The 23671-nt window shown below is 39.4% G+C and overlaps 2 protein-coding genes across 5 annotated transcripts in view; one reads left to right on the forward strand and one right to left on the reverse strand.

Moving 5' to 3' along the window:
• KIF20B (kinesin family member 20B) overlaps nucleotides 1–9822 on the reverse strand; it is a gene marked incomplete at its 5' end in the record, with an annotated part of 34587 nt that extends 24765 nt beyond the window's left edge. The window contains 11 exons of the mRNA XM_082764654.1: nucleotides 458–620; nucleotides 1985–2131; nucleotides 2612–2683; nucleotides 3251–3362; nucleotides 4787–4981; nucleotides 5648–5696; nucleotides 6861–7045; nucleotides 8528–8666; nucleotides 8873–8989; nucleotides 9088–9174; nucleotides 9667–9822. Of these exons, the coding sequence (XP_082620780.1) occupies nucleotides 458–620; nucleotides 1985–2131; nucleotides 2612–2683; nucleotides 3251–3362; nucleotides 4787–4981; nucleotides 5648–5696; nucleotides 6861–7045; nucleotides 8528–8666; nucleotides 8873–8989; nucleotides 9088–9174; nucleotides 9667–9822 (1422 nt within the window). The remainder of the gene's footprint in view (nucleotides 1–457; nucleotides 621–1984; nucleotides 2132–2611; nucleotides 2684–3250; nucleotides 3363–4786; nucleotides 4982–5647; nucleotides 5697–6860; nucleotides 7046–8527; nucleotides 8667–8872; nucleotides 8990–9087; nucleotides 9175–9666) is intronic.
• A 1726-nt stretch (nucleotides 9823–11548) lies between these two features.
• Nucleotides 11549–23671, forward strand: part of PANK1 (pantothenate kinase 1) — a 43522-nt gene continuing 31399 nt past the window's right edge. Inside the window, exons 1-4 of one of the 4 annotated variants that reach the window (XM_082764576.1) lie at nucleotides 11549–11684; nucleotides 11781–11908; nucleotides 12276–12396; nucleotides 18766–18867. The gene's annotated coding sequence lies outside the window, so the exon portion shown is untranslated. Of the gene's footprint in view, nucleotides 11685–11741; nucleotides 11909–12275; nucleotides 12397–18765; nucleotides 18868–23671 lie in introns of those variants that run through there. The other 3 variants (XM_082764575.1, XM_082764578.1, XM_082764577.1) reach the window with 3 other exon arrangements.

The raw sequence follows: 23671 nt of genomic DNA on the forward strand, positions 1-23671 counted from the left end.
CTGAAACCATTCAGGCTTTGCTGTCGAACTTTTGTCAGTACTTCAACAGTATTCAGAATTCGGATATCAGTGGCATATGGGGCAGCTAGACATGCTCTCCTGGATAGGACCATATTATGGGCAGAGAAAGAAAGTTTACCCAATTTTAGGGAGTTTCTTCTAAATAGAAGAAGCCTCTTCCATTCAGGCTAGACATTTTGCACGAGTAGAGGAGTAGAGGATTTTCTTGGTAGAGGATGCTCCTGTCCTCACACTCCAAAGTAAAAGAACGTTCTAGTAGAGCTTTTTAGACACTTCACAAGAAAATAAAGCCTGACTAAAAGTAATTAGAAAATTTGATCACAACATGGGGACAGAAAATGCAGTAATTAAATTCATGTTCTTTGAAGTGAGAGAGCCCCTTCCTTAAATGCAAATCATAATTATTGATCAACAAGATAAACAACTACACACTTACTTTTTGTGCAATGGCTGAGAATTTCAGCACATTGAGTGTTTCATCATATGCTGAAGCACACTGGCTTATGTTTACTATCATGTATACTTTCCCTCTTCCACTGAAGAATCCTTGAAGAAAATGAGTTAACTTACTTTCCCGAAATGGTATGTGCTGCTGCAGCCTTTGAAGACAAAAAAAAAAAAAAAAATCATGGCCAGAAGTTAAATAAGTTCCAGTCAATATAAGAGCTATCCAGCTGGAAGACTACAAGCTATAACTAACTACAGTAATATTTATATGAATTAAAATTGGTTTTTGCTAGATACACCTGCTCATGGAGATTGCATGGCTGTTTCAGCTGCTACTTAATCATTATCTTCTCAGTTAGGATACAGTAAAACCACCAATGGGAGCCCTTTAACATGTTCAACATTTTACCTAGGGTAGGTCACACAGCCTCACATGACAGCTATTAAATTACGTGAATAGTGCTACAGAACTTATCAAGGCAGTTACGCTGTCAGAACATGTGGCCCACAAGCAGGAACAATAACCAGTCATTTTAAGAAAAATAACTGCAAAAGAGACAAATATTTTAAGAGATCGTTCTTCAGAACATTTGTTGTATGTTGTTGGAATTCCAAGTTATTAGGACCAGAAAGACATTCTGAATACATTCAAGCCCATTAAGAATCTGGTAGTTTTAATGCATCCTTCCTATCTAGAATGGACAGAAAGATAGGAGACTGCAAGTCACTAGCAAAGCTTTTTTTTTTTTTTAAATCTTTTAAGCATATTAGACTGTGAATAGGCTGTCAGGCACAGCATAATGGCACAAGTAGTAAAGCTCATAAGGGCATATCATGAGCAAAGTGAGTTCATTCAACTTCTGGAACAGAAAGATCTTCAGATGAGAAACTGTGGAAAAGAATTCCTGGAAAGTTGCAACCAGATGGGACTATATATATTTTGTATTTTAAACAACTGTACAATAAGTTCAGTCTACTCTTATTTAGATCCCAATCTAGCCTATAAATAGCAGGTAGGCTTTTTTGTCTGCATATGGTTACCATTCTTTCTGATCTGGCTAACGTTACATCAAGATTTGGAAAAACAATTCTTTTTGTTAGGATAAACATAGCAATATCACTGTGAGGAAAAGTGGAACAGTAGAATTACGTAGCAAATGGGGTTTGTTAACAGAGAAATAAATGAGTTAAACTTTCATCCTTTTACAGTAAGGGTAGTGAAAAGTGTTTTTAAAAGTCATTCCAGAATTTGTTTGACAAGCCAAACTCAGAAGAGTTAAATTGCTAAAACCTATGACAGCATGCTTACCAATTTAGAATTCAATGATTTAATTAAAAAGCACAGCAAGCAAATTTATAGAGCACTTTAGTAGATCAAAAAGACTTTATACATCTGTAAAGTCTATCCATCTTTTCCAGAAGAAACTCAGTGTCAGCTAGTATATTTCAAGTACTAGCTTAACTGTTGTATGCAATGCATGAGAAGTATAACCTGTTTGCAATCTGTAGGACTTACTTTGACTGTTGACAGTTCTTGAGTGCATTAATACACTTGCCTAGAATCAGGAGAGAGGTATTTATATTTCCACTCTCTTTCAATCTATCACCTTCATTACGCGTCTTGGTGCATCTTTCTGAACCAGCAAGATCACACAGTGACAATCTAAAGGCAAAAATAGGAAAATTCAGCTTTCTTGCCTTGGAATATGCGCTAATTATTTATCACTTTAATCAACTTTTCTTAGAGGAAGGATTTCTTGGTCTACATCTACATCAACCCTTCCACCTTTTCAGCATTGCTTCCCCAGTCAAGTTTGACACTACTTCCTGCCAAACCCCTTCCCAACAAACTTCCTATATTTCCCCTTCATCCTCTTCCGTGAGGACTTGTATGACTTCAGAAATAGAGTGAAGCAGGGTAGGGAAACATTGTGCTGAGCAGAGGATGCAAGATATAGAACATTGCAACCTGACAGCTTGAGGTAGAAGGCTTAGTACTACAAACAGATAACAAATGGGGAAACCATAGTTTTATGCATGAGGCCAGGGAACACTAGGTGTACAGCATAGTACCAATACACCAGCATGGAAGGCAACTAATGACACCTCCCAAAGGAAAAAGGGAATTCTGCTCTGAACTTACTCATTGACTCGTGTCACCCGGGGTGTTTCCAAATCTTCAATTTTCAGTACCTTAACTGTGAATATGCTGTGACTGAAAGAAGTTGGAAGTCGGTAGAGAGAAATGAAGTGAGACTAAAACGTAGAAAAAGCACTTTGCTATCTACAACACTTGTTCAAAACCCCGTTCAATCTGTCCATGTATCTAAGCATTTACTCTACCAGATACATTAAACTTTTTAAACAGCTGGAACTCACACTAATTATTTACCATTGCAAACAATCAGTTTGCTTAGAGGAAGAATTTCTTGGTCTTCATCTACATGAAACCTTCTATTCTTTTCAGTTTTTCTTTCGGTATATAAATTTTTGTTGTATGGATTTTGCCCCCCCCCCCCAGACATCTAGATGGACTAAAGCTAAGTTCCTCTGCCTTGAAGAGAATATTTGATAAAATATTGTTAGCTTTTATACACATTCATCTTGAAGGAAGAATCCTTTTGATTTAAAGCATGGGGTCACATGCTGTTAGAGGACAAATTGAAACCTATGTATCTAGAACTTGTTAAAACCTCTTACCCTCCAAAAGCCACAGTCCATATTTTAGCTTCTCCTTCCCACCCACACCATCTTATATTCTATGTTATTCAAAATTTCTCACCTTCTGCTGGAGGAAGTATTTAATTTTGTACTTGCAATACTCTGGTGTTTCAGCCCCAGTTTTAGAAGTCTAAAAGCTTCTCTGGAATCAGAGATCTGAACCCATTGCAGATCTTTAGGAAGAAAGAAAATCATTTTGTAACCATCATTAGACAACAAGAAGAAGAGAGCTGGGGATAATATATGCACACTGAGAATTATACATTTTCAAGCCATACAAACATTTTACTAAAACTCTTCAGACAAATTATAGAATGATAACAGAGAGGATTAAATTCCTCCTCCAGTGAAAAAGAAAGGGCAAGGTATATCACATCATCTCATCCTATCAACACACTAAAGCACGTTCTATCCAAATTAAGCAAGCAGCCTTAGCATGAGCACTGAAAAGCCGAGGTAGGTTCTAATATTACAGAAGTCCTATGTCTGCATTAAGGCAAAATACACGAACCACTTTCTGTTTCAGCCAGCAGACTGGGAGTATGGGGAAGAACACCCACAACAGGTTATCTGGATACCTTTTCAGGCCACCAACTTAACTGAAAAAGCATCAGTGAGGAATTTTGGCTACAACATAATGACTATTTCATCTCTGTACGTGCTAGAGTTAATACCTACAGTCATCCTAACAGATCTTATAATATCAACAGCAGAAAGACCACCAAAATTGTATTGGCAAGTATACCATGTGGCCAAGAAAAAAAAAATAAGAAAAACAAGAGTCCTTAAGTGGCTCCTCAAGAAAAAACAAGTCATTAAGCGTTTCTCTCAATAACAGCCTTACACTAAGCTTTATAAACAAGATTAAGCCAAAGCATAGCTCGAAGTAGACTATTTCTTACTTCACACACTTTGGTGTTTGAAGAAATGAATGAGTTAGGTTTACTGTCCACTTCAGCTTTCTCAATTTATGGCCTTGCCTATGTAAGATAAAAACATGCCAAATACCAGCAAACAAGCTTCTAATAATCTAGAATTGGCATCTCAATTGTCAAAAAAAGTAGAACAAGTCAAACAAGTATGAAACCCTACTTTTTCCAGGACCTGACATAAAGATTGAATTGTTATATATGAGGTCTGATACCACCCCCCAAAACCAATAATCAAACTTGTAATATTATTGGTTTGAAGTACTGTAAAATGTAAATCTGTAGCCAGAACAAGTTTTCTTATATAGTGACTAAAATCTGATTTTCCACAGAAGATACTAAGAAACCCAACTGTTGAGCCAGTTATAACCACAGGTAAGAACTTCTAGAACTTTTTTAATGGAAAAGAATAAGATTTGTTTAATATTCTCTTGTTTCTATGTTTCTAAGAAATATGAAGACTGTGGAATCCACACAGCCTTACATGCAGGGAAAGGGAAGACAATATTGAAGATAAGAGCTGTATATAGACTTGCCTTTCATATTCAACTGGACATTTCTAGTGCTTCACTGAGTGTATTTAGGCATTTTCTAATCTAGAAAAACATGACTATAGGAAGAACAATTTTCCATACCAAGCTCCACATTTTACAATAGATTCTAATCACCTTTTACATAAGGACATCCCTTGACATCTTGAGCAAGGCGGAGTGTTTTTCTTTTCTTGTCACTTGATATAGGAACCAGTAAATCATAAAAACATTCATTATATATCTCAAAAAATGATACCCAAACAGAGAACTTCAAGTAATTTTCCACTGTTGTGCTAGATTGTTCTGATCCTTTTAAGGGTTCTTCCAAGTCTGTCAAGAACAAAATATTACAAAGTAAACAGAGTTGTATTTAGAAATGATTAAGTGACCTACTACAGCAGCCTTCTCCAAAAAAAAAAAAAAAAAAAGCTTTACATTGAAATTCCGCCCCCCTTAAATATCTGGAAGTCCTGGAAGTCATATTCTTACCCTACACATTTGCAAAGACACCTAAAACTAGAACTTGTATTTCCATTCCTAAAATCTAATCAGATAATGAACTTGGTTAGAATTACTGAAATCTCTTCAGTATCTTCAGAAGATACAGAATTAAGCTGACTAGTATACTTCACTCTGACTGGAGGCAAACTTATTATTTAGGTAGTTTTTAAATGCTAGAGTTGTTCTTTTCTAATTAAATAAATACTGTAGAAGTCTGTCAGGATTCCATTAAGGACCCATAGCACAAGCAGCACTACTTTTCCTTGCTGTAGTTTTACCTCATATAATACCAGTTTAGTGTAGATGCACAGGTAGTCTCCTAACCATTTCATCCTTGTGTTTTCTGTCTAGATAGCTTGCTCATTATTCAGTTCAGTCATAATAATAATAATAAAAGGATCATTTGGCATTTAACATAAGCCAGAAGCCAGTTATTGACCTTAAAAAGCATCTTTGCCAGTTTTATTAATGGTAGTTCTTTAGTATCAAACATACCCTTAGAATCAACTGGTGCTTTGCTGTTGGCAGTATTTTGATGGTCTACCTACAAAAGACAACAGAGACTTTAGGATGTATCATTGAAGTGTGGCTTGGGAGCACACTTCTAGAAATTAGAGGAGGCACATACATCACGTGAACCGATTTGTTTACTGTTACTGCATGTACCTACACACAGCTGTTTACATTATTTTATTCTTATATCGTCACTCAACCTAGATCAGTTTTACACAGCTTTTTTCCCCCCCACACACACAGAGAAGACTTTTTTCCCTAAAGTACTTAAAGACTGTTGAATGTAGACTGAATACATGCCTGTGCCTTTAAAGTGAGTTGTACTGCCACCTACCTTCCACACCACAGGAATTCACACTTAACTCATATAAAATCAAGGTAACGATCTCCACAAGTTAGAATACCCCAGTAAGACCAAGCACACCACTAAGGAAATGCTTCAATCTTCCCCAATGAAAAAAGAAAATAGCACATGAATCCCTCTCTATTTTTAGTTTGTAGCATCTGCTCCTTTTTTGTAATACACCATCCATTCTGAATGAAAAACACCAAGAAGGAAGTATACTAGTGTAAGACACAGCCCTCACAACTGTAATTGGACTAAGCAGGTTGAATTCCAGATAACTCATGCAACTGAAGTGTATTTTTGGACCGCTCAGCAGTTAATGACAGCTATCTGCTAAGACTACCAGAAACCTATTTTGTTTCACATCTTTAAAGCTCCACTGGCTTTATGCCTTTTCCATTTCAAAAGAATTTTTGGCTTCCTTCAAATACACAATGCCAAACTGAAAGAGGGAAATGACCTGAAGAGCATGAATTTCTTCCGAGTATCCTGGAAGCCAGTAAACCGTTTAAAGGTATGGACCTACTCATGTCCCCACAGATGGGGTGCTACTTACATTCAGTCTTTATTAAGGAACAGCAACCCCAGAGGATAAGTTATTAAGTGCTTAAGCTAGAGAAAAAAACCTTAGAGCTTACATGCTATCAAGCATTCAGCTACAAAACAAATCCACAGGAGACCACGGCTCATTAGCTCTATTGCTTACTTTACTGCTAATTTGAGTGCCTGCCCACTAGTAGATATACCCATGCATAAACACAGAAGCCTCTTTCCATTGAAAAATGAACAGGAGGAACACTGAGCTATCTAAGATGCATGTGCTTATCATAGAAAGAAGCACTCCTCTACCTCTTTTGTTAGACGAAGTATCGAGTTTTTAATAGCAGTTTCTTCTCTCACTTGGTCTTTAGTCAGCTTTACATAATCTCTACACCGATGGGGTTTGAGATCCATTCCTGGATATAGCCTTCCTTGAATACTTTTGAACAGCATATCCATAGTCCTCGGCAGAACACCAACGTCATCTTCTGTTCCTGTAAGCAGCATCCAAAATAAAGACACCAGTTACTATTGTAAACAAGATATACACATAAATGAGGACAAAGATAAGTGATTCCAATCTCAAGGCATACATGAGGAATTTGGAGGCCAGTTACAACCAAAAGTAATGTTTTCCATGTCCTTACGTCAGAGTGTCTTTGGAAAGTATTGGCTTGAAGCAGCAGCTCATGCTCTACTCTTTTGATAGTACAGGATCCACCAGAACACAAAGAATGACAGCAAAAACTGTATAAGCTTAGCCTTAAGTTTGGAAAGTCTATTGCAAACACAAGTGAGACCATGTACTGGAAAAGTTACGGAACGCTCTATGAAAGTTATCTGTGCTTTTAAAGACTTAACTATTAAGCAATAGTAAGAATTGACAGGGATGAATGGTGAAGACCTAGAAGCATAATACCATGAGAAAGCATCAAATCTAAAAATGCATTAATCAAAAAAGTTAATGAATAACTACATCTCATAATATACCCCAACCCAGTTCACATCAAAAAGAAATGTTTCTATTACAACAAGAAATAGTTGGCATTATCACCCCCAAGTAACGATAACTGAATTCACTGGCAGTAGTCTTCACTTATAGTTCACCTAAAAGAACATTACCTAGAATGACACTGAACCTTGTGTCATAGGAAATTCACGTTTATTGAAATGACTGATCACTAGAATACCGATTGTCTTCTACTACTTCTGTGTATCAGGTAATTCATATAGCATCTAGAACTGCTGAAAATATCATAATGGAAAAAGGGGAACTTGTTTCTCTGTAAATCCAGTCACCTCATTTGTTAAGATTGTTTGAAAAATAAAGAATGACATCTTCTGGCCAGAAAGGATATTGAGCTTGAACGGTACAAAAATAGAAGATCTTGACTCCTGATGTGCTGTGATATTATTGCTAAACTCGGATACATGAGGCAAGGTATAAATACTTTAAAGTAATCAAACATTTCAAAATGTTTGCTCTTTGCCTATGACAAATGTAACAAACTCGGATATACTTTCTTCAAATAAGGAACAGCATGTAAGATACATATGTAACTTTGATGTAGTAACAACAACAACAAAAAAAAGAAATTAGCCTGCTGTAGAGTGACTTATATACCAGGATGTGAGAAGTGTGTAGAACATGTATTTTTTCTCAACCCCCCACCGCCCGACACTGACATTCAAGACACCTGACTAAAATTGTTACAGCTTTACAAATGAATTTCGCTGTATGTATACATAAATTCTGGTAGTGACTCCAGTTGCTGCCAGTTTAGTGATATTTATGGAATGAGACTTTCAAAGGCAATTTACTAATATTTGCTAATATTAAAAAGAAGCCAACACGCAGGTTCATTTAGTGTCACTAAATGAAAGAGTTAGAATGACTACCAGAAGGAATTTCTCACTTTACTAAGTGAAGAAAGTTAGTTCATTAGTTCAAGAAAAAAAAAAGTCATTACTCATACCTAGGAATGTGTATGTTTTCCCAGCATTTGTAACACCGTATGTAAAAATAAGACGATTATATCCTTCTAAGAAGTCTTGCACTGGTTGCTTCATTGTACCTTCAAAGAATTCTTCTTGAGTTGTTTCTGGTCCAAAAACCTGAACATTACCAAGAAACTGGTTAATATCTTTATTTAATCAATCATTAAAGACTTTTAAAGAACCAGATATTGTTTTGTTTATAATCTTAGACTAGAAGATTAAAAGAAGTTTGCTTGTTTTGCTTTTATTAAGTAATAGAATTCAAGCAACCTTTTTTCCCCCCCCATAAATAACTTAAAAGCTTTTAAAGACAAGTCATTTACCTGTGAAAAAGTGAATTTCTGTATCTGCTGCCCAGCAGTTTTTTCACTCAGTCGATTCAAGGAATTTTTAGGGGGCTTCAGTATAATACTTGTTGAATCCTCCAGTAAAAAACAGTCCTATTAAAAGGAAGCAAAAGCAAAACAGACATGAAAAACAGTAAAAAGCTCACCTTACTGGAAATGCATATATATTTTTAATTAAATAAATGTCACACCTGTGATTCATTTTCTTTTTCCAATGAGGTAAATGGCCTAACACGCAGGCAAACTTCAATGTGTCCTTTAGACTCCAAACTGCTCCTCTTAAAATAAAAGATGAGAATGAAGTTAGAAGTTTGACTAGATTCTGTTTGATATCTAGCATGTTAAGGCATTGCTGTTTTCATTAGGCTATTTTGGATAGACTCATTTGATGACACAGGAAGCGAAAATAACTCACTATGTCAGTTTTCACAAGCACTCAGACCCCTACAAGAGTTCCCTGTGATAACCTAAAGTTTCAAAACAAATAATATTATAGCACACATGTATACTGCATTGCAAGAACAAAATACATTAAAAAAATCAAAATGATTAAGCTGCACTGATCTGATATTAGCCTCATCCACATGTAAAGATGATGCACCTTTTAAGTGCATCACCGCAATTTTGTCTATCCTATGCATACCCTTCAAATTAAAAGGACAGTAAGGAAGCTTTTCATCTCCTCTGTAAAATTGTAATGATTCTTACCAATGAAAGTATTACATTTATTAAAACAATCAAAATAACGTAAGCATTTAAAGCTTTCTTACCTGGCTTGTATCAGAGCTTGATGAAACCAACGAAAATTCATCAGAGAGATCTGCTTTAATATCTTCCACACTTATTGGTCCTGTTCTTTGAGGCAGCTCATCATTTGTAATGTAGGATGGTCTGAAAAATTTATCTTCATCCCAAATTGGGTCCATCCTGCAAGATGATATATCAAGTATTTTGTTTGTTATTTCTAGATAATGTAGAGTTTCTAAACTCTGACAGATGACATGAGGCTAAGTGACACCCATAACTTCTTTCAGGAGAAGGCTTTCTTCACACTGTTCATGGCTTGCACATCAAGCTTCCAATACTTGGACGGAAGCATTGACATCAGAACGCATTAAGACCAGCCACAGTTTTCTGTGAAAAGCAACTTGTCCTGGTTCCAGCTAAAACAGTGTTAGTTTTTTTCATAGTACCTAGTATGGTATTATGTTGTGGATTTAGGAGAAGAAAAACATTGATAACACACAGATGTTTCAGTTGTTGCAGAGTAGTGCTTACACTAAGTCAAGGACTTTTCAGCTTCTGTTGCTGCCCTGCCTGGGAGGAGGCTGGGGGTGCTCCAGGAGCTGGGAGGGGACAGAACCAGGACAACTGGCCCTGACTGCCCAGAGGGATGTCCCATACCATGTGTTGTAGTGCTGAACAAGAAAACTGGGGAGGTTGGCTGAGGTGGGAGAAGCTGCTGCCTACCCTGTTCCCGCACGTCAGTCAACAGGTAGCAAGCAATTGCATTGTGCATCTTGTTTTGATTTTATTATTTCCCCTTCCTTTATCTCAACCCATGAGTTTTACTTTTTTCCAGTTCCCTCCCATCTCATTGTGGAAGGGATGAATGCACAGCTGTGGGGTGCTATGCTGCCTGCTGTGCTAAACCACAACACAACTGTTTACCAGGAAAAAGCCTTTTGTGTGTACCACAACCTTGCCAAAACCACAGTGCCTGATTAGAAAATGGTTACAGACACTATTTAATAAGAATAGCCACATTGTTCCATATCCACTTTGTCACATTTTGCATTTAGTGTCCAGTTAGAATAAAAACTCCTTGCAAGATTAATCCAAGCTGCACAGTTATCTCCACAGGACCTAACAAATAGTTGGAATTGTGGAGATAACCCAATGTAGCTTAACATGAGACAGAACTCAAAGACATTCCACAGCCTAACAGTTGGTGACCATGACAGTTGGTGACTTCGCAGCTTTTATTGCACGTTACCGTAGCTCGCTGGGCTGTTACTCATGCACCACGGCAGCAAGTGTCCTGGCAATTCGACAACTATTTATTGCCCGGCTTCCCACTGTTTCGGACACAGCGACTCAGCAGCCTTCCAACGCCCATCCCCATGCCTACCCCAGAGCACCGTACGGCTGCTACCTCCCTAAAGGCAGCAGGGGACACGCAGCGCTCGTTAAAGAGCAGACAGCGGCAGGGCTGCTTCAGAGCCCCCTTGCTCCTGACCACAAAGCAACCCCCCAGCCCCGTGTGCCCCACACCCGCCGCTTTGTTCGCCTACAGCACGCACACGGCTGCGCCCCGCGTCGCCTAACGGGCACCAGCCGGCCGCGGGGCCGCACCAGGAGGGCTGCGCAGTGAGCACAGGCCGGCAGCCGCCCTGACAGAGCCCCCGGCCGGCAGCGGCAGCGCCACGACCCGCACAGACACCCCCACCCCGGCCCCGCCACCCCTCACCTGCCCCGGGAGCAGCAGACGCCTCAGAGCGGGCCGGCCGCGGGCTCTTTTCAAATCCAGCCAATGGCAGCGCGCCGCGCCGCGCGGCATGCTGGGAGCCGGGAAGGGGCCGGCCGCTGGAATTCATGCGGCGGCGGCGCAAGGCTCGCTGGGAAATGTAGTCCGGGGGGGGGGGGCGGGAGGTGGTGGGGCCTGCTGTGAGCAGCGGCCTGGGGGACTCCTGGAACGGCAACGGGGGAAGTCCGCCGGCTTTCTTGTCACAGCAGCGAATGCCAATCGCTGTCCTGATATCATCCTGTTCCAGAATGGCAGGGCACGGTAACGCACAGCTCTTCTGGTAATGGTAACGTACAGCTCTGGTGGTAACCGACGTGCAGCTCTCGCTAACGACAATCACCACACGTTTCTCCTCAGGCTCACTCAGGAGTGCTTTGAACTCTAACGAGGACCGGCTGTCTGCTGTGTGTTGAAATAAAAGGAAAAGGCAAGTCGTAACTGCCGAACCCAGAGGTTTGTTTTTCATTTGGATAAAAGAACGCCGTGTAAGTGCAAGGAATTCGGTAAAAAAAAAAAAAAAAAAAAAAAAAAAAAAAAAAAAAAAAAGTTCACGCAGGTCTTGTATCAAGCTTTGATGAGGTTGCCTTAAATCCCATCGTTCTTTAAACAGAGGCTGTGTCATCAGCAAAAGATGCGTATTGGATCTGGGTTTGGATGCAGGCCATTTTGCAAGAGTTGCTCTGTTTTAACAGCATAAAATGATGTAACTTTGAATTTGAAATCGTTTGCTAAACATAAGCAAAAAAAGCTCTTTTAGACTCTTTGAGTCTAATTTTTAGAAGTATCCTAGTTTCTGTTGTGAACAGAAGTTACTGAACTCAGCTGATTCCAAACAACCTGTGTTCATTTCAGGAGGTGACTGAGAACAGCTGTCAAAGAAAGGGAAAAAATTGCTTCTGGGGCAAACCTGAAAGTTCTTCTCTTCCACTTGCTGGGAAGGAAAGCTGAAGATCTTCGCAGAATATTTTGCAAGGTATGTTCTGAACAACGTTGCACTATTTCCATCAGAATTTTTTTTCTTGCTAAGGTGAGGAGCATAGCAAAAGATATGCTACAAGCAACATTTTGGTTTTGTTTGAACACTAGATTTCTGAAGCTATTTTTATTAAACTGCACATGCCGCATAACTTAACCTAGTATCTCAAAGGGCTACCATCATCATTCTAAAAAAGCAAACTAAAATACAATTTAACATGCGCTCCTAAGCTTACACAAACTGTGATAAAGAAAACATTAGATCAGCATAACCAACCCAGCCTGTTTTGGCGTGAAAGATGATGAAACACCATCTATGTAAATATACTTTATGGCATTCTACCAATATAGTCTCCTTAAGTGGTTTGTGCAAGGACAGCCAGTTACAACAAATACCTGCTGCCAAAACTATTAACTCATTACCTTCTGAAATTTGATTATGTTCTTTTCAAATTCTCTGTAACTTGTGGAGCAAAGTTGTCACTCCACAAAGGGGTAAGATTTTTATAAATGACTTTTTAGAACTCTCCCCGTTATCCTTGGAAACATAGGCTGCTTGATTTTGGGACAGGGTTCAAAAGTTGTGGATAGTTTACTCATCTGAGTAATAAGATGCCTTATGAGACAGCTTATCTCAGTTGGCTTTTACATAGCTGTCAGAAGTAATTAGAGACACAGTCAGCACTGCTGGGACTTGGCCCAGAACCCTTCAGCACATCCGAGCAGCAGCCAAACCAGGATTGGCTCCAGTACCTTTGTAGTCAACTCACCTTCCCCAGGGAATTAACAAAGTACTTCAGTATCCCGTCATTGTCCTGGGTCCACTGTTCTTCTCCCGCATTTGGCTCACAGAGACAGGCTTCCTTTCCAGTCTGGTTGCTGGGAAAGTCCTCCTGTGAGGGTTAGTTTGGAGGTCATTGGCACAGAAAGCTCCTGGTTATTGTCACAGGTGTCTTAGCAGAAATGGTGTGATTCTTGAGTTATCTTCTTGGTAGTTGCTGCATGAGCCCCTTTTCACCCCATCCTTCAGGTCAGTGCTCGTTATTTATCTTGTCATTTGCACAGTTGTGGAAGCATTTCACACTGCCCTTAATTTGAAGAAGTACCCTCACTGTCCCACCCCGATCATTTGCCTTCAGGTGACATAATTTCTCATGTGTATGCAGCTAATTTTATGAACTCATCACTTTGCAGGCTGTTCATTTGCTTTTTATTTTTCTTTAGTGCCATAGGTATGCTTTCCTTCACCATACCTTCTAAGCAACAAGCTATATCCTTGGGCTTTCAATTCCCAGTTTGTTCCATACCATTTTGCTATGACCAACTCACTTCTTTACTTTGCCTCTTGCTCATTCCTTACAACGTCTCAATTTGGTTTTCTGTGGAAGATGGTCTCCTGGTGCCTGGAACCTTGAGACTAGCATAAAAGGCACAAACAGAAGAGAAAAATGGCTTGGATTCTTCAGTGCAATTTTGTGCTTCAGGGTATGCCTGCCTGAGCTCTCCCTTCATCCCTGGAGCACAGAGGCAGTCACCTGAAAACCAGCAAGTTTGGTGGCTGTCCAATGCAGACTTACACAGCGTTTCTTCCCTCAGTCAGCCACGACAGACTGCCAGACAGAGCAGGTGACAGCACCGGGGCTGGGCTGGGTGGCCAGAGCCTCTTCCCTTTCCCCCAGTTCCCCGGTGGCTGTTTCCTCAGGGTGCCCGGTGGCTCAGCATGCTGCCCTGGGGGTGAATTGGCCCCAGCCCAATTGGCCCACGGCTGGGGGCACAGCGGAGTTAAGACGGCTTGTCTGGATGCCACATGGTGTGCACGCTGTGCTCAGCTGCAGCCTGGCCACCTGGTCCCATGCCTGTGTTTTGTGTGCTGCGTGTGATCAGCACGCTGGTTTTAAGTCTTTGAAGTTCTATTTAAAAACTCGTGTATGATAAAGATAGTATTACTCGTTGAGCGGCAATGTATTGCCTTACGTAGGAGAAGGTTTGGAGTGTATTTTCTGAGATTATTTTGTTCAGTTGTGTAACTTCAGACTTAGTTAATCTTTTTTAACTAAAGTGTTTTTTGAGAGTGTAGCTGAGACAAAGAAGCTGTCACTAATTCTTCCTGTTTCTCCCTCTACCCTCTCATTACTCGTTCTGTCCTTTATTTCACAATTCTCTGTTGAACTAAAAAGATCATTTAAGCTGTAATCAACCATTTAATTTTGTAACTGAAAACATCTCAAAATTATTTATATTATCATACTACAGAAAAAAAATCAATCACTGCTTTGAAGGTCTGATCTAGCATTTTGAAATGGTTAACAACTATATGAGGGTACTTAGCTTCTTAGATTATTTTAATTTGAACAACCCTTTAATGAGCACATGTAACGAAGTGCCTTGTTCTATACTGGCTGTTCTGCCTTTTCTAGGGTCTTTCTGCAACTGGCAACAAATACCTCGAGACCACTACGGTGGCTAAGGATTTGTTGCTTTAGTGCTGAAAGGAGCTGAAGCATTTGGACATCAGTCAGTTGATCAGGCCAAGCAACACAATACCATATTAGTCAGTATAATAGCAAAAGTGGCCTTAGCTGGAGAAAATGGGGAAATACGTTTTTGCATTGACACAAGTATTTGTCCCGTTAATGTATCAGTTGTTTTGTCTGATTTATTCATAGTCATGTAGCAAATGGTGTAGTTGGTTATCAGGTGTTTACCATGTCTGTTGTGAATATTAAAACAATTGTTTAAAATACACAGTCAAAGTATTTTGTAAAAATGTAGTTACACAAGAAAAAAGGACTGCTCTTAAATGAAGTGCTTATTGTTATTAAGAACAAATCTGCATAGATGGCTTTTCCATAGAATTGGTTGAAAAGTAAAACTTCTGGGACATTTGTGGCATATCCTGGAGCATTAACTCTAACTCAGCCAGTTCCAGGACGCTGTCTCATTTTGTGTTAAGATTGCACTGCATCATGTAAGCTGGGTACTTTTGAGTTACTGGAAATTACATAATTGGGGATGTAGGCAGAGAATCCACAAACAGAAATATTGATAGTATTGACTAGACATATAATATTCTTCCCTCCTAATCAACATGATGCTGATGTCTCGGGAGATACCATAAGAAGTGGTTTTGCAGTGGGAATGGTAAATTGAATCATCTGCTGAGTGGCAAAACTCACACCAACTTCTCTGTCTTCACACCTTTATCCCAGGATGTGGGATCCTTACACCACGATCTTACACCTTTAACTGCTACTGGACAAGGTTTTTGCCTTCCTTCTTCTTTAAAAATTGTTGGATAGCATTGTTGATACAGAAGGACAGACACAGTCTAGGCATGCTCACTGCTTCATAAAATGTTGTCTGTACATGCTGCTTAGATTTCATGAACATGTGTTTTAAGTGTGAATCCAAATCTTGTTTGGTTCCCTGAAATGCCTTTGTATTGTTTTTCTAAACCTGGGCCTAAGTTCTGCAAATATTTGCGTAGTATCTTTCTTCAGGTCTGGGACTAGGCCTGTTGCTGCATTTTGCTCTACAATATATTAATTATTTTCTTTGCAGATTGTGTGTTGGCTTATAGTCTCCAGGTGAAGGACTGGGGATGAATTCCAGATGTAGTTAGTAAAGTTTTATTTATCTTGATGTGTTGCTGATTCTTTTTCAATCAGCCATAGAGCTGTTCAAATATAAATATAGGTAACCATAATTTAATGTTAAAATCTGAGGACTGACTTTCCTAAAATGAAATATATCTTTGGTTTTTTTGTGTGTTTTTTTTTTTGTTTGTTTGTTTGTTTTGTTTTGTTTTTCTAATAGAGGTTTCAGGAGTTCTATTTCAGTTCTAAGCTTCTTATGGCAATTATTCATATTGCAAGGAACTCAAGCTTTAATCCTTAGGATGACTTTTTTGAAAATACTGCTTCTTCTTTTGCAGTGTTACATACATTTTAGGCTATATGTAGTGGTCTAATGATTCCAGAGCCCTCAGAACAGCCCCAGAAAATTTTACCAATAGAAGTCATTCTGTTGATGATCACATTTTCACCCGTTGTTCTGTCATTTTACTTGAAACTTAGTAAGAAGTACATTAGAGCACGAGGTCAATACAAACCCAGAACAATGCAATGCAGAAGTAGTAAAACTGGCTGAATGCCAAGATGTTTCTTAAGATATATACATATTTATTAGTTTCATGCAGAAGCTGCAAGACTGGATGCTGCAGTATCTAAAAAATATAAGGTATCTCAAAAAGATGAGGTTCCGGGGCCAGAAGATTACTGCTTATGTAAGATGGGCTAAATCCAAGGAGCAGGATATGTTACAGTGCAGCCACTACAGTATTTCAGTGTAGTATTACTCATTGGTCTGGCTCTTATACCCAGGACATAGCTGCATTTATTCTTGGCAGCACCACTGTCTGTCTTGACCTCAGAAGCTAGTGCTGTTCTCTGGCGTTACGTACTGTTCCTCTGAATGTCATCATGGCGTTGGGCACTCTGAGCTTCTCCCTGACCCCATGTGAAGATGTGGATGGAGTGGGACAGTCACGCCACTGACCTTCAGATGTTGGATTTGGGCTTCCTGGAAAGAGAGGAGAAAAGTGCTCAGAATTGTTTCAGGCATAGGTTAAATTCTTGTTCTGGAAGTGCTGTTATTCTGCTTGGTACAGCCAAACAACGTGACCACAACCTGCATTGCCCAGGAGGAACCTTGCTTTCTTTACTAGCCTCTTAGTTTAGATATAAAAGTAAAACGTGTAGTATTAAGTGACACTGTTATCCTACAACATGATAGAAAGCAAGGAAGGCACATCTAGAAAACAAATTTCTCAACCAGTGACTTATCTCTAAAGCACTTGAAAGTAATGGCTCTTCGACAATAGAAAATGACCCAGGGCATTTCCTGTTTCTGTGTGAAGTCATCTCTTTTTTTTTTCCTTTTACTCTTCTAAAGCCTGTATTTTAGTAGTATATCAGGATGCACAGTGCCTATCCTGTAGGAAGGCGAAAAGGCAGGGGGTTTAATACATGTCAAACATCTGTCCTGCGTGGAGTTGTACTACTGAGAGAAAGGACCTGGGTTTGTGCCATGCAGTGCTGAAGAGAAACACAGCCATCTTCCCTGAAAGTGGGCGGGCAGGTTAAATGTGATAAATAGGCATGGAGTCTCAGTTGCTTCTCAAAAGGAAGGTTAATGAACAGATAATTGTTTAAACACATTCTTAAACCATTATTTTCAGCCAGACTGACAAGCAGATCTGCATGGACAAACAAATTCTGGGGCAGAAGAAGAGCAGGCAGAAATGCTGGTGGGACAGGAGGGCCAGGCTGCTTCTCTTCTGTTAGGCCCTCAGAGATTGGCTATGCTGCTTGTCAAGTTGCATCTTTGGCAGTTCTTCAACCAGAAGTCAAATATGCTGGCTGGATATACAAATATGCAGCCTGATATACTTACCTTTGGGCATATCCGGACTTGTGCAGGTAGAGAATTTCCAAGTGTAGTTCAACGTAGAGTTCTTCATTTGATGTTGTTCTGCCTCATGCTGTCACAACATGCTCCAGCCAAGGATGAGTGAAGTTTTCAAACAGGCCAGGCTTCCTTACTCAGAGTTTGCACGCAGCTAATCTGAGGAAACTGAAAAGTTTCCACCAAAATGGTGAGTTTTACCAAGCTCTGGCTGATCTGACTCTCAGAAGGTAAACCCAATTTTGCAAAAACAGAGACGTAAATAGCCAGATTCCATTGCCAGTGAAACCTTGATGTTTCTCAGTTTCCCCTGTGCTGTTTCAAAAGACTGAAGAATTTGCTTGCAGTTCCAATCAGGTGCTTCTGTATAAAGTTGCCATGTGTTCTCATGCTACCATGAGAATACCATACCATATATATGGGTGCAACAAAGAATACAAAAAAATCAATCTTCATACACATTTGAAAATACACACATTTATAAAGCATCATAAGATCTTTCTGGGTGAATGGCATTACATAAAGTGAAGATGCTTGTTCCAACAGCTAACCTAAATATTCTATATAAACCAGCATTCTGGCATTGTGAAAAGAACCAAAGCATGCAACAATTTATGGGTAAGGAGGAATCCTGTGATTCTAAGGGTAATATTAATATAAAGTTAGAGAATGACTCATTTCTAACTGTGTGACTCATGCTCTCAGTAAATAAATTACCCAAGACAAATGACTCAGAAATAGATGCTGTAGTATTATTATTGTTTTAATCAGATGTTGCAAATCAACATGAGGCTTGATTTCAGATATAGCAAATATAGCTGTACCCTACACATTATGTCATAGTGCTGCTTGAGAATGTACTGCACATGCCAAAATTGCTTATCTGATGTTTTGTTTTCAGTTTTAGGTGGATGGCATAGCTAGCAACTGGGTGTCTAAAGCAGCCTTTAACATGGCCACTGAGAATCTCAGCACTGGACTTGGACAAGAAAAATCTAGCGTGGTAGGTATTTATTTGCATCTGGAAACTGTAAACAGTGGTTCATTAAAGCCTTATCACAGGAACGTTCCTATGAATAAACTTCTCACACCAAAGTTCTTAACAAATTGTTTGATGAATATAATGGAGAACGTTGATATGGGGAAGATGGGAGGATCCATCCCATCTTTGCTTGGGGTCAATACAGTACTGAAGGGATGCAAGACATGAACTCCTGATGGCTCTTGAACAGAAGGCGTTTATTGCCCGTTTTCACTACTACATATACTTTCCCTGTAGCCCCATGCGCTGTCCACATGCCCGAATCTGCCATACAATTGGAGATTAGAGACCCTCAGGCACGTACCTGGAGCCTTGCCAGCAATTAGCCACTGCCCCAAAGCTCATCTTTAACACTGTAGCCAATTTTATCTCAACCTTGCTCAAGTTTTTGCTTCTACTGTTTGTTTCCTCATTATCTCTAATCCAGGGACATGTGAAACAGTGCGGAGCCACCTGCAAATTCCTTTCCTACACAGTACCTTAGTAAAATTCCCTTTATGGAGACGTGCAGTGTTGTATCAATAAGAACCTAAATGCCGTGTGGGAGTTGTACTTGTTATGGTTGTTTTTGGTATAGCTTATCCTAAGACTATTTAGGAGAGAATGGAATGGAGTCCTAACCTCAATAATGATAAGCTTTATGTCTGAGCAAGTAACTCCACGTTCTTTTTGCCTGAACACACTGTTTGGTAATTTGGAAGAACAGTGCTTTCCATATTGTGGACTTCTGTAAGGCTAAACATACTGGGCATTACTGACTGCATGCGTTCCTGTTAGGCCATCACCATTTGGAATATTAGCTAGGATCTACTCCTAGAAAGCCATTTTTTTTAATTTTAGTAAGCTTGCTTTTTATCAGTTAGTTTAGCCTGCAGATAGTAATAGAATTTATAGTGGTATTCTGGTAATTTCACGGTTCTGAACACACAATGATACCAGCCAAAATGGTGGGGTCACTGCCAACTGTGCTCTGTCACAAAATGGATGGAGATGACAGCACAGCTTGGCACTGCTACACCTCTTCCCAAGTATGGCCTTAGTTATCCAGCCCAGATCCACTTTGCTTGAGCCCCCATGCTGTAGATACTGTTCTGGATGTTTCCAGAGAGTGCTGCTTACTTGTCTTCTCTGCATTAGAGAAGAGGAAGAGAGCGCGATAAGGAATTACTAAAGCATAAATGAAACACAAGGAGTATGCAACTTCACAGTAGTTCCCCAACAAATGCTTCCTTAAAAAGCAGCTGTGAAAGGCTGCTGGTCACAACTCTCTCTCCCTCTCCATTCCTCCTCCCCCTGCCCCTTCTTTTGTGTTTGTTTTTCCCCTTTTGCTACAGCTTATAAGGTATATATCATAATGCCAGTCTGATCTGACAAAACCACAGCTAACACTGATGCATGCTTATGATGGGAAGAGAACACAGACCACAGACTTGAGAACACTAGCCTCTTATTAGGCAGCACTGCGACAGGAAAATGGCTTAAGAGCAGTGCCTTGACTAGTAGTTTCTATTCCTTTGCTTTTGTTCAGTTGTAAATGGAGTAGACAACGGATCGAATAACTATTGACGTAGAGAATAGCACAGATTATGTCAAACAAGGACTTCAAACAGTGTGTTTGGAGGTCAGTAACCTGTGTGCCTAGAACTTTGATCACAGTGGTAACAGCCATAACTTAGGTGGATGTACAGGCAAAGATAAATAAGTAGCTTTTCACTGAATGTTACAAGCAGAACAACAAGATGTTGGTGGGCTGAAAATGTGTGTTTCTAGTAGGCTCAAGGAGCTTCAGCAAAGGAAGCTAATACTGATGAGTTAATTTGTTGAAACTGCAAGCAAGGTTGTTTTTTTTTTGTTTATTGTTGTTTTTAAGAAACAAACAAAACAAACAAACAACAACAACAAAAAACTGAAATGGATCCTGGTTTCAATAAATAGCTTGAAGGAGGAGTCTTTCCAGGGCCCTGCCATATCAAATGGAAGACAGCATGTTCTGTCTGATGAAATGTAAGTTTGACTGCTAATCAGCCAATCCAAAACATTGCAAGATTAATAGACAAACTGCCATGGATACAATTTCTGCTAGATTGATAGACAGTTTGCTGGGAATACAATTTCTGGGGAACTGAAGCTGTTTGTTGAATCTGTGTTTGGCTTGAGATAAACAGGAATTCCTTTTCAGAAAATTAAGATATTTATTTCTGATGTTTTTCCAACAGAGTTGGAATCTTGCTGACCTTGTCTGGGCAAATGCAGTACAAATCTGAGAATGATTGTGGAATCCTCCAGCTATGTTTTCCACTTGAGGGGGCCTGGGTATTTTCATTTCCATTTTGGGGTCAATCTGATCCCAATACTGATTTTAGTTTAGAGGTGAGAACTGTCCTTTCTCTGCTCTCTCACTACTTTCTAATTGTTGCTTTTCTCTCTTTGAATGAGAGGTGAGAAGAACAGTTTTTCACAGTTTGTGAAGTGCTTGAAGATCTCTGGGTACAGAGCGCTACATAAGTACCGAGCATTTAAACTGTTATGCCATTTCCCTTTTCCCTTACACCAGTCTGTGCTGTGATTCAAATCAATCTGCTTGTAATCAAATTTAAACTTGCTTGGTGGAAGGCGTGGAAGATTGTTTTGTTTGTTTTTAAACACAGACTTTCTAATTCCCTGTTTTTAACCACAGACTTTCTAATTTCCTGAAACTAGAACTCCGGCCTGATTTCTCTCTGCAGGAAAGAGATCCCAGTAAACTTTTTATTAAGCATTTTCACTGATTAAGTAGTCTTTCCTAATCCTATGAAAAACAGTCATGGTGTGTCAGCTCAGTGCTGTTTGCATTTGCATCAAAATGTGGGAATTAAAATGAATTGGTTTATCTATACATTGTTTAGTTTATGTGCTCTGAGAGAATCTAAGGTATGAAAACTGGCATAATAAGGAAGTCATAAATCAGACTAGATTAGGGTTTTAGGTCAGATATATCAGTTTCGCTTTATATTAGACTTGTTTTGTGCCTGTGAATGAAAACAAGATCATACTGTGTTACTTCTGGGGATTCTGTTATTTGCAGTTGTCAACCACTGTTGCCTTATGATTACTGTAGCAGTACTTATGTCATGCCTTCACGTGGCGGGGTAGCTGTACCTCCCTTCCTGGCTTGTGTGCTAGCTCTCTTTCTCCACTCTCCCCTCTTCTAAGAGGTGATGGAATGAAGATGAGGTCCAAGGCTCTTTTGATCTTTTGATGATTTTAGAGCAGTTAGGCAAGAAGTACTGGAGACCAACATCCTAGCCCCATCATTTCTGCTTTGAGTGGATATACAGAGGTCTTAGAAACAAACAAGCAAAAAAATCATTCTCTCCTGTTGTATGTGAGATATAAAATGCTTTTGTTTTCTTTTCCCATCTGTGAAATGGCTGGCACAAAAAACAGCTCTGTAGCTTCCTTTGACTTCCTTGTCAAAGTTGAGGATAAATACAACATATTTGGTTAGCGGTGTTCATGAGATTCGGGAGTCTAAATGTGCATCATCAGGACATTATGTGTGAGTGTCAAAAGAATGCTTTGGTCCCAAGATGTCCAGTCACATCTTACAAGATATTGGATACTTGGTGTACATCTTTCTGGCCTGTTCAGATTAGTCATTGATTCAAAAAACTTATTTTGATGACCAAGATGATTTCTGTGGGTCTTAAGTTCCCATTAGACTAAGTGTGCATATGGATGATAAGTTATGTTTTATTACAAGGAAATAAATATTTTGGTAACATGAAGGTTCCTGCAGTGAAGTGCAAATCCCCTATACAGGAGAAACCCTGCAAGTTACTTTATTTTTCTTTTCACAGTGTATCTAATGAGAAGACAGAAGTCTGTAATTATAGATTTTTTTGTTTGTGTACATAGTTTGTACTGACCACGTGAAAACCTGAAATCTCTAAATAGGCTTCTTGAGTAAAACCAAATTCATTGCACACTACAGACTATTCACTGTAATATTTACTCTAAAAGATCACCAATCCCAGAAATATCAGAGGATGTAACTATGGCAAACTTACCCAATGTTAGCATAATGTTTGGTTGTTTCTCTTCTTTGTTACTAGGTAGCTGGAGCTTTTAGGAACAAATTTGTCATTTATAGCACAGCCCCTTCCTACACAAGATTCTAGTTCTTTGCAAACATGGACTTTAAAAAGATACTTAAAAAAAGATTAGCTTTTGAGTGTTTAGTGTCTGTCGTTTTAGTTTAATCTCACAAGGACTTATATAAAGTGTTTTTTCTGCATCAAAACCATAGGTAAACCTTTGGTTTAATTATCTGAAAGCAAAGTCATATGGTTGAGGTACTGAAGGTTTAACTCTAGTCTTAGTTGTGGCGTTTGGATGTTGCCCTGTGCTTAAATGCTCGTTCAGACGGACATCTCCCTGCTCCTGAAGGTGATTGAGGAGCAATGCCAAAGGTGTGATATTTCCCTTATGCAGTTCCTTCTTCCAAACTAGTCCAGTCTGTGGACTAGTTTGGAAGAAGGAAACTAATGTTTGGAAGAGGGAACCTGTGTCCTTAGTTCTCTCTGAATTGAAGGTGTGTCTGGCCAGAACAGTTCAGAGAGAAGCCTTTTTTTCTTCTCCCGCATACCCGCATAGGTCCGGTCCCCTGTTTTAACTTAATCCATGATCTTTAATATCCATGGGAATTTCACGTCAGCATTTAAGCACTGGGAATACAGAACAATGCAAGTGGAAAATCTCAGTGCAGCTGAATTTTGACAGGTGA

The sequence above is a fragment of the Aythya marila genome (assembly GCF_965140915.1).
Source record: "Aythya marila genome assembly, chromosome: 7".
In the NCBI taxonomy this organism is placed as follows: domain Eukaryota; kingdom Metazoa; phylum Chordata; class Aves; order Anseriformes; family Anatidae; genus Aythya; species Aythya marila.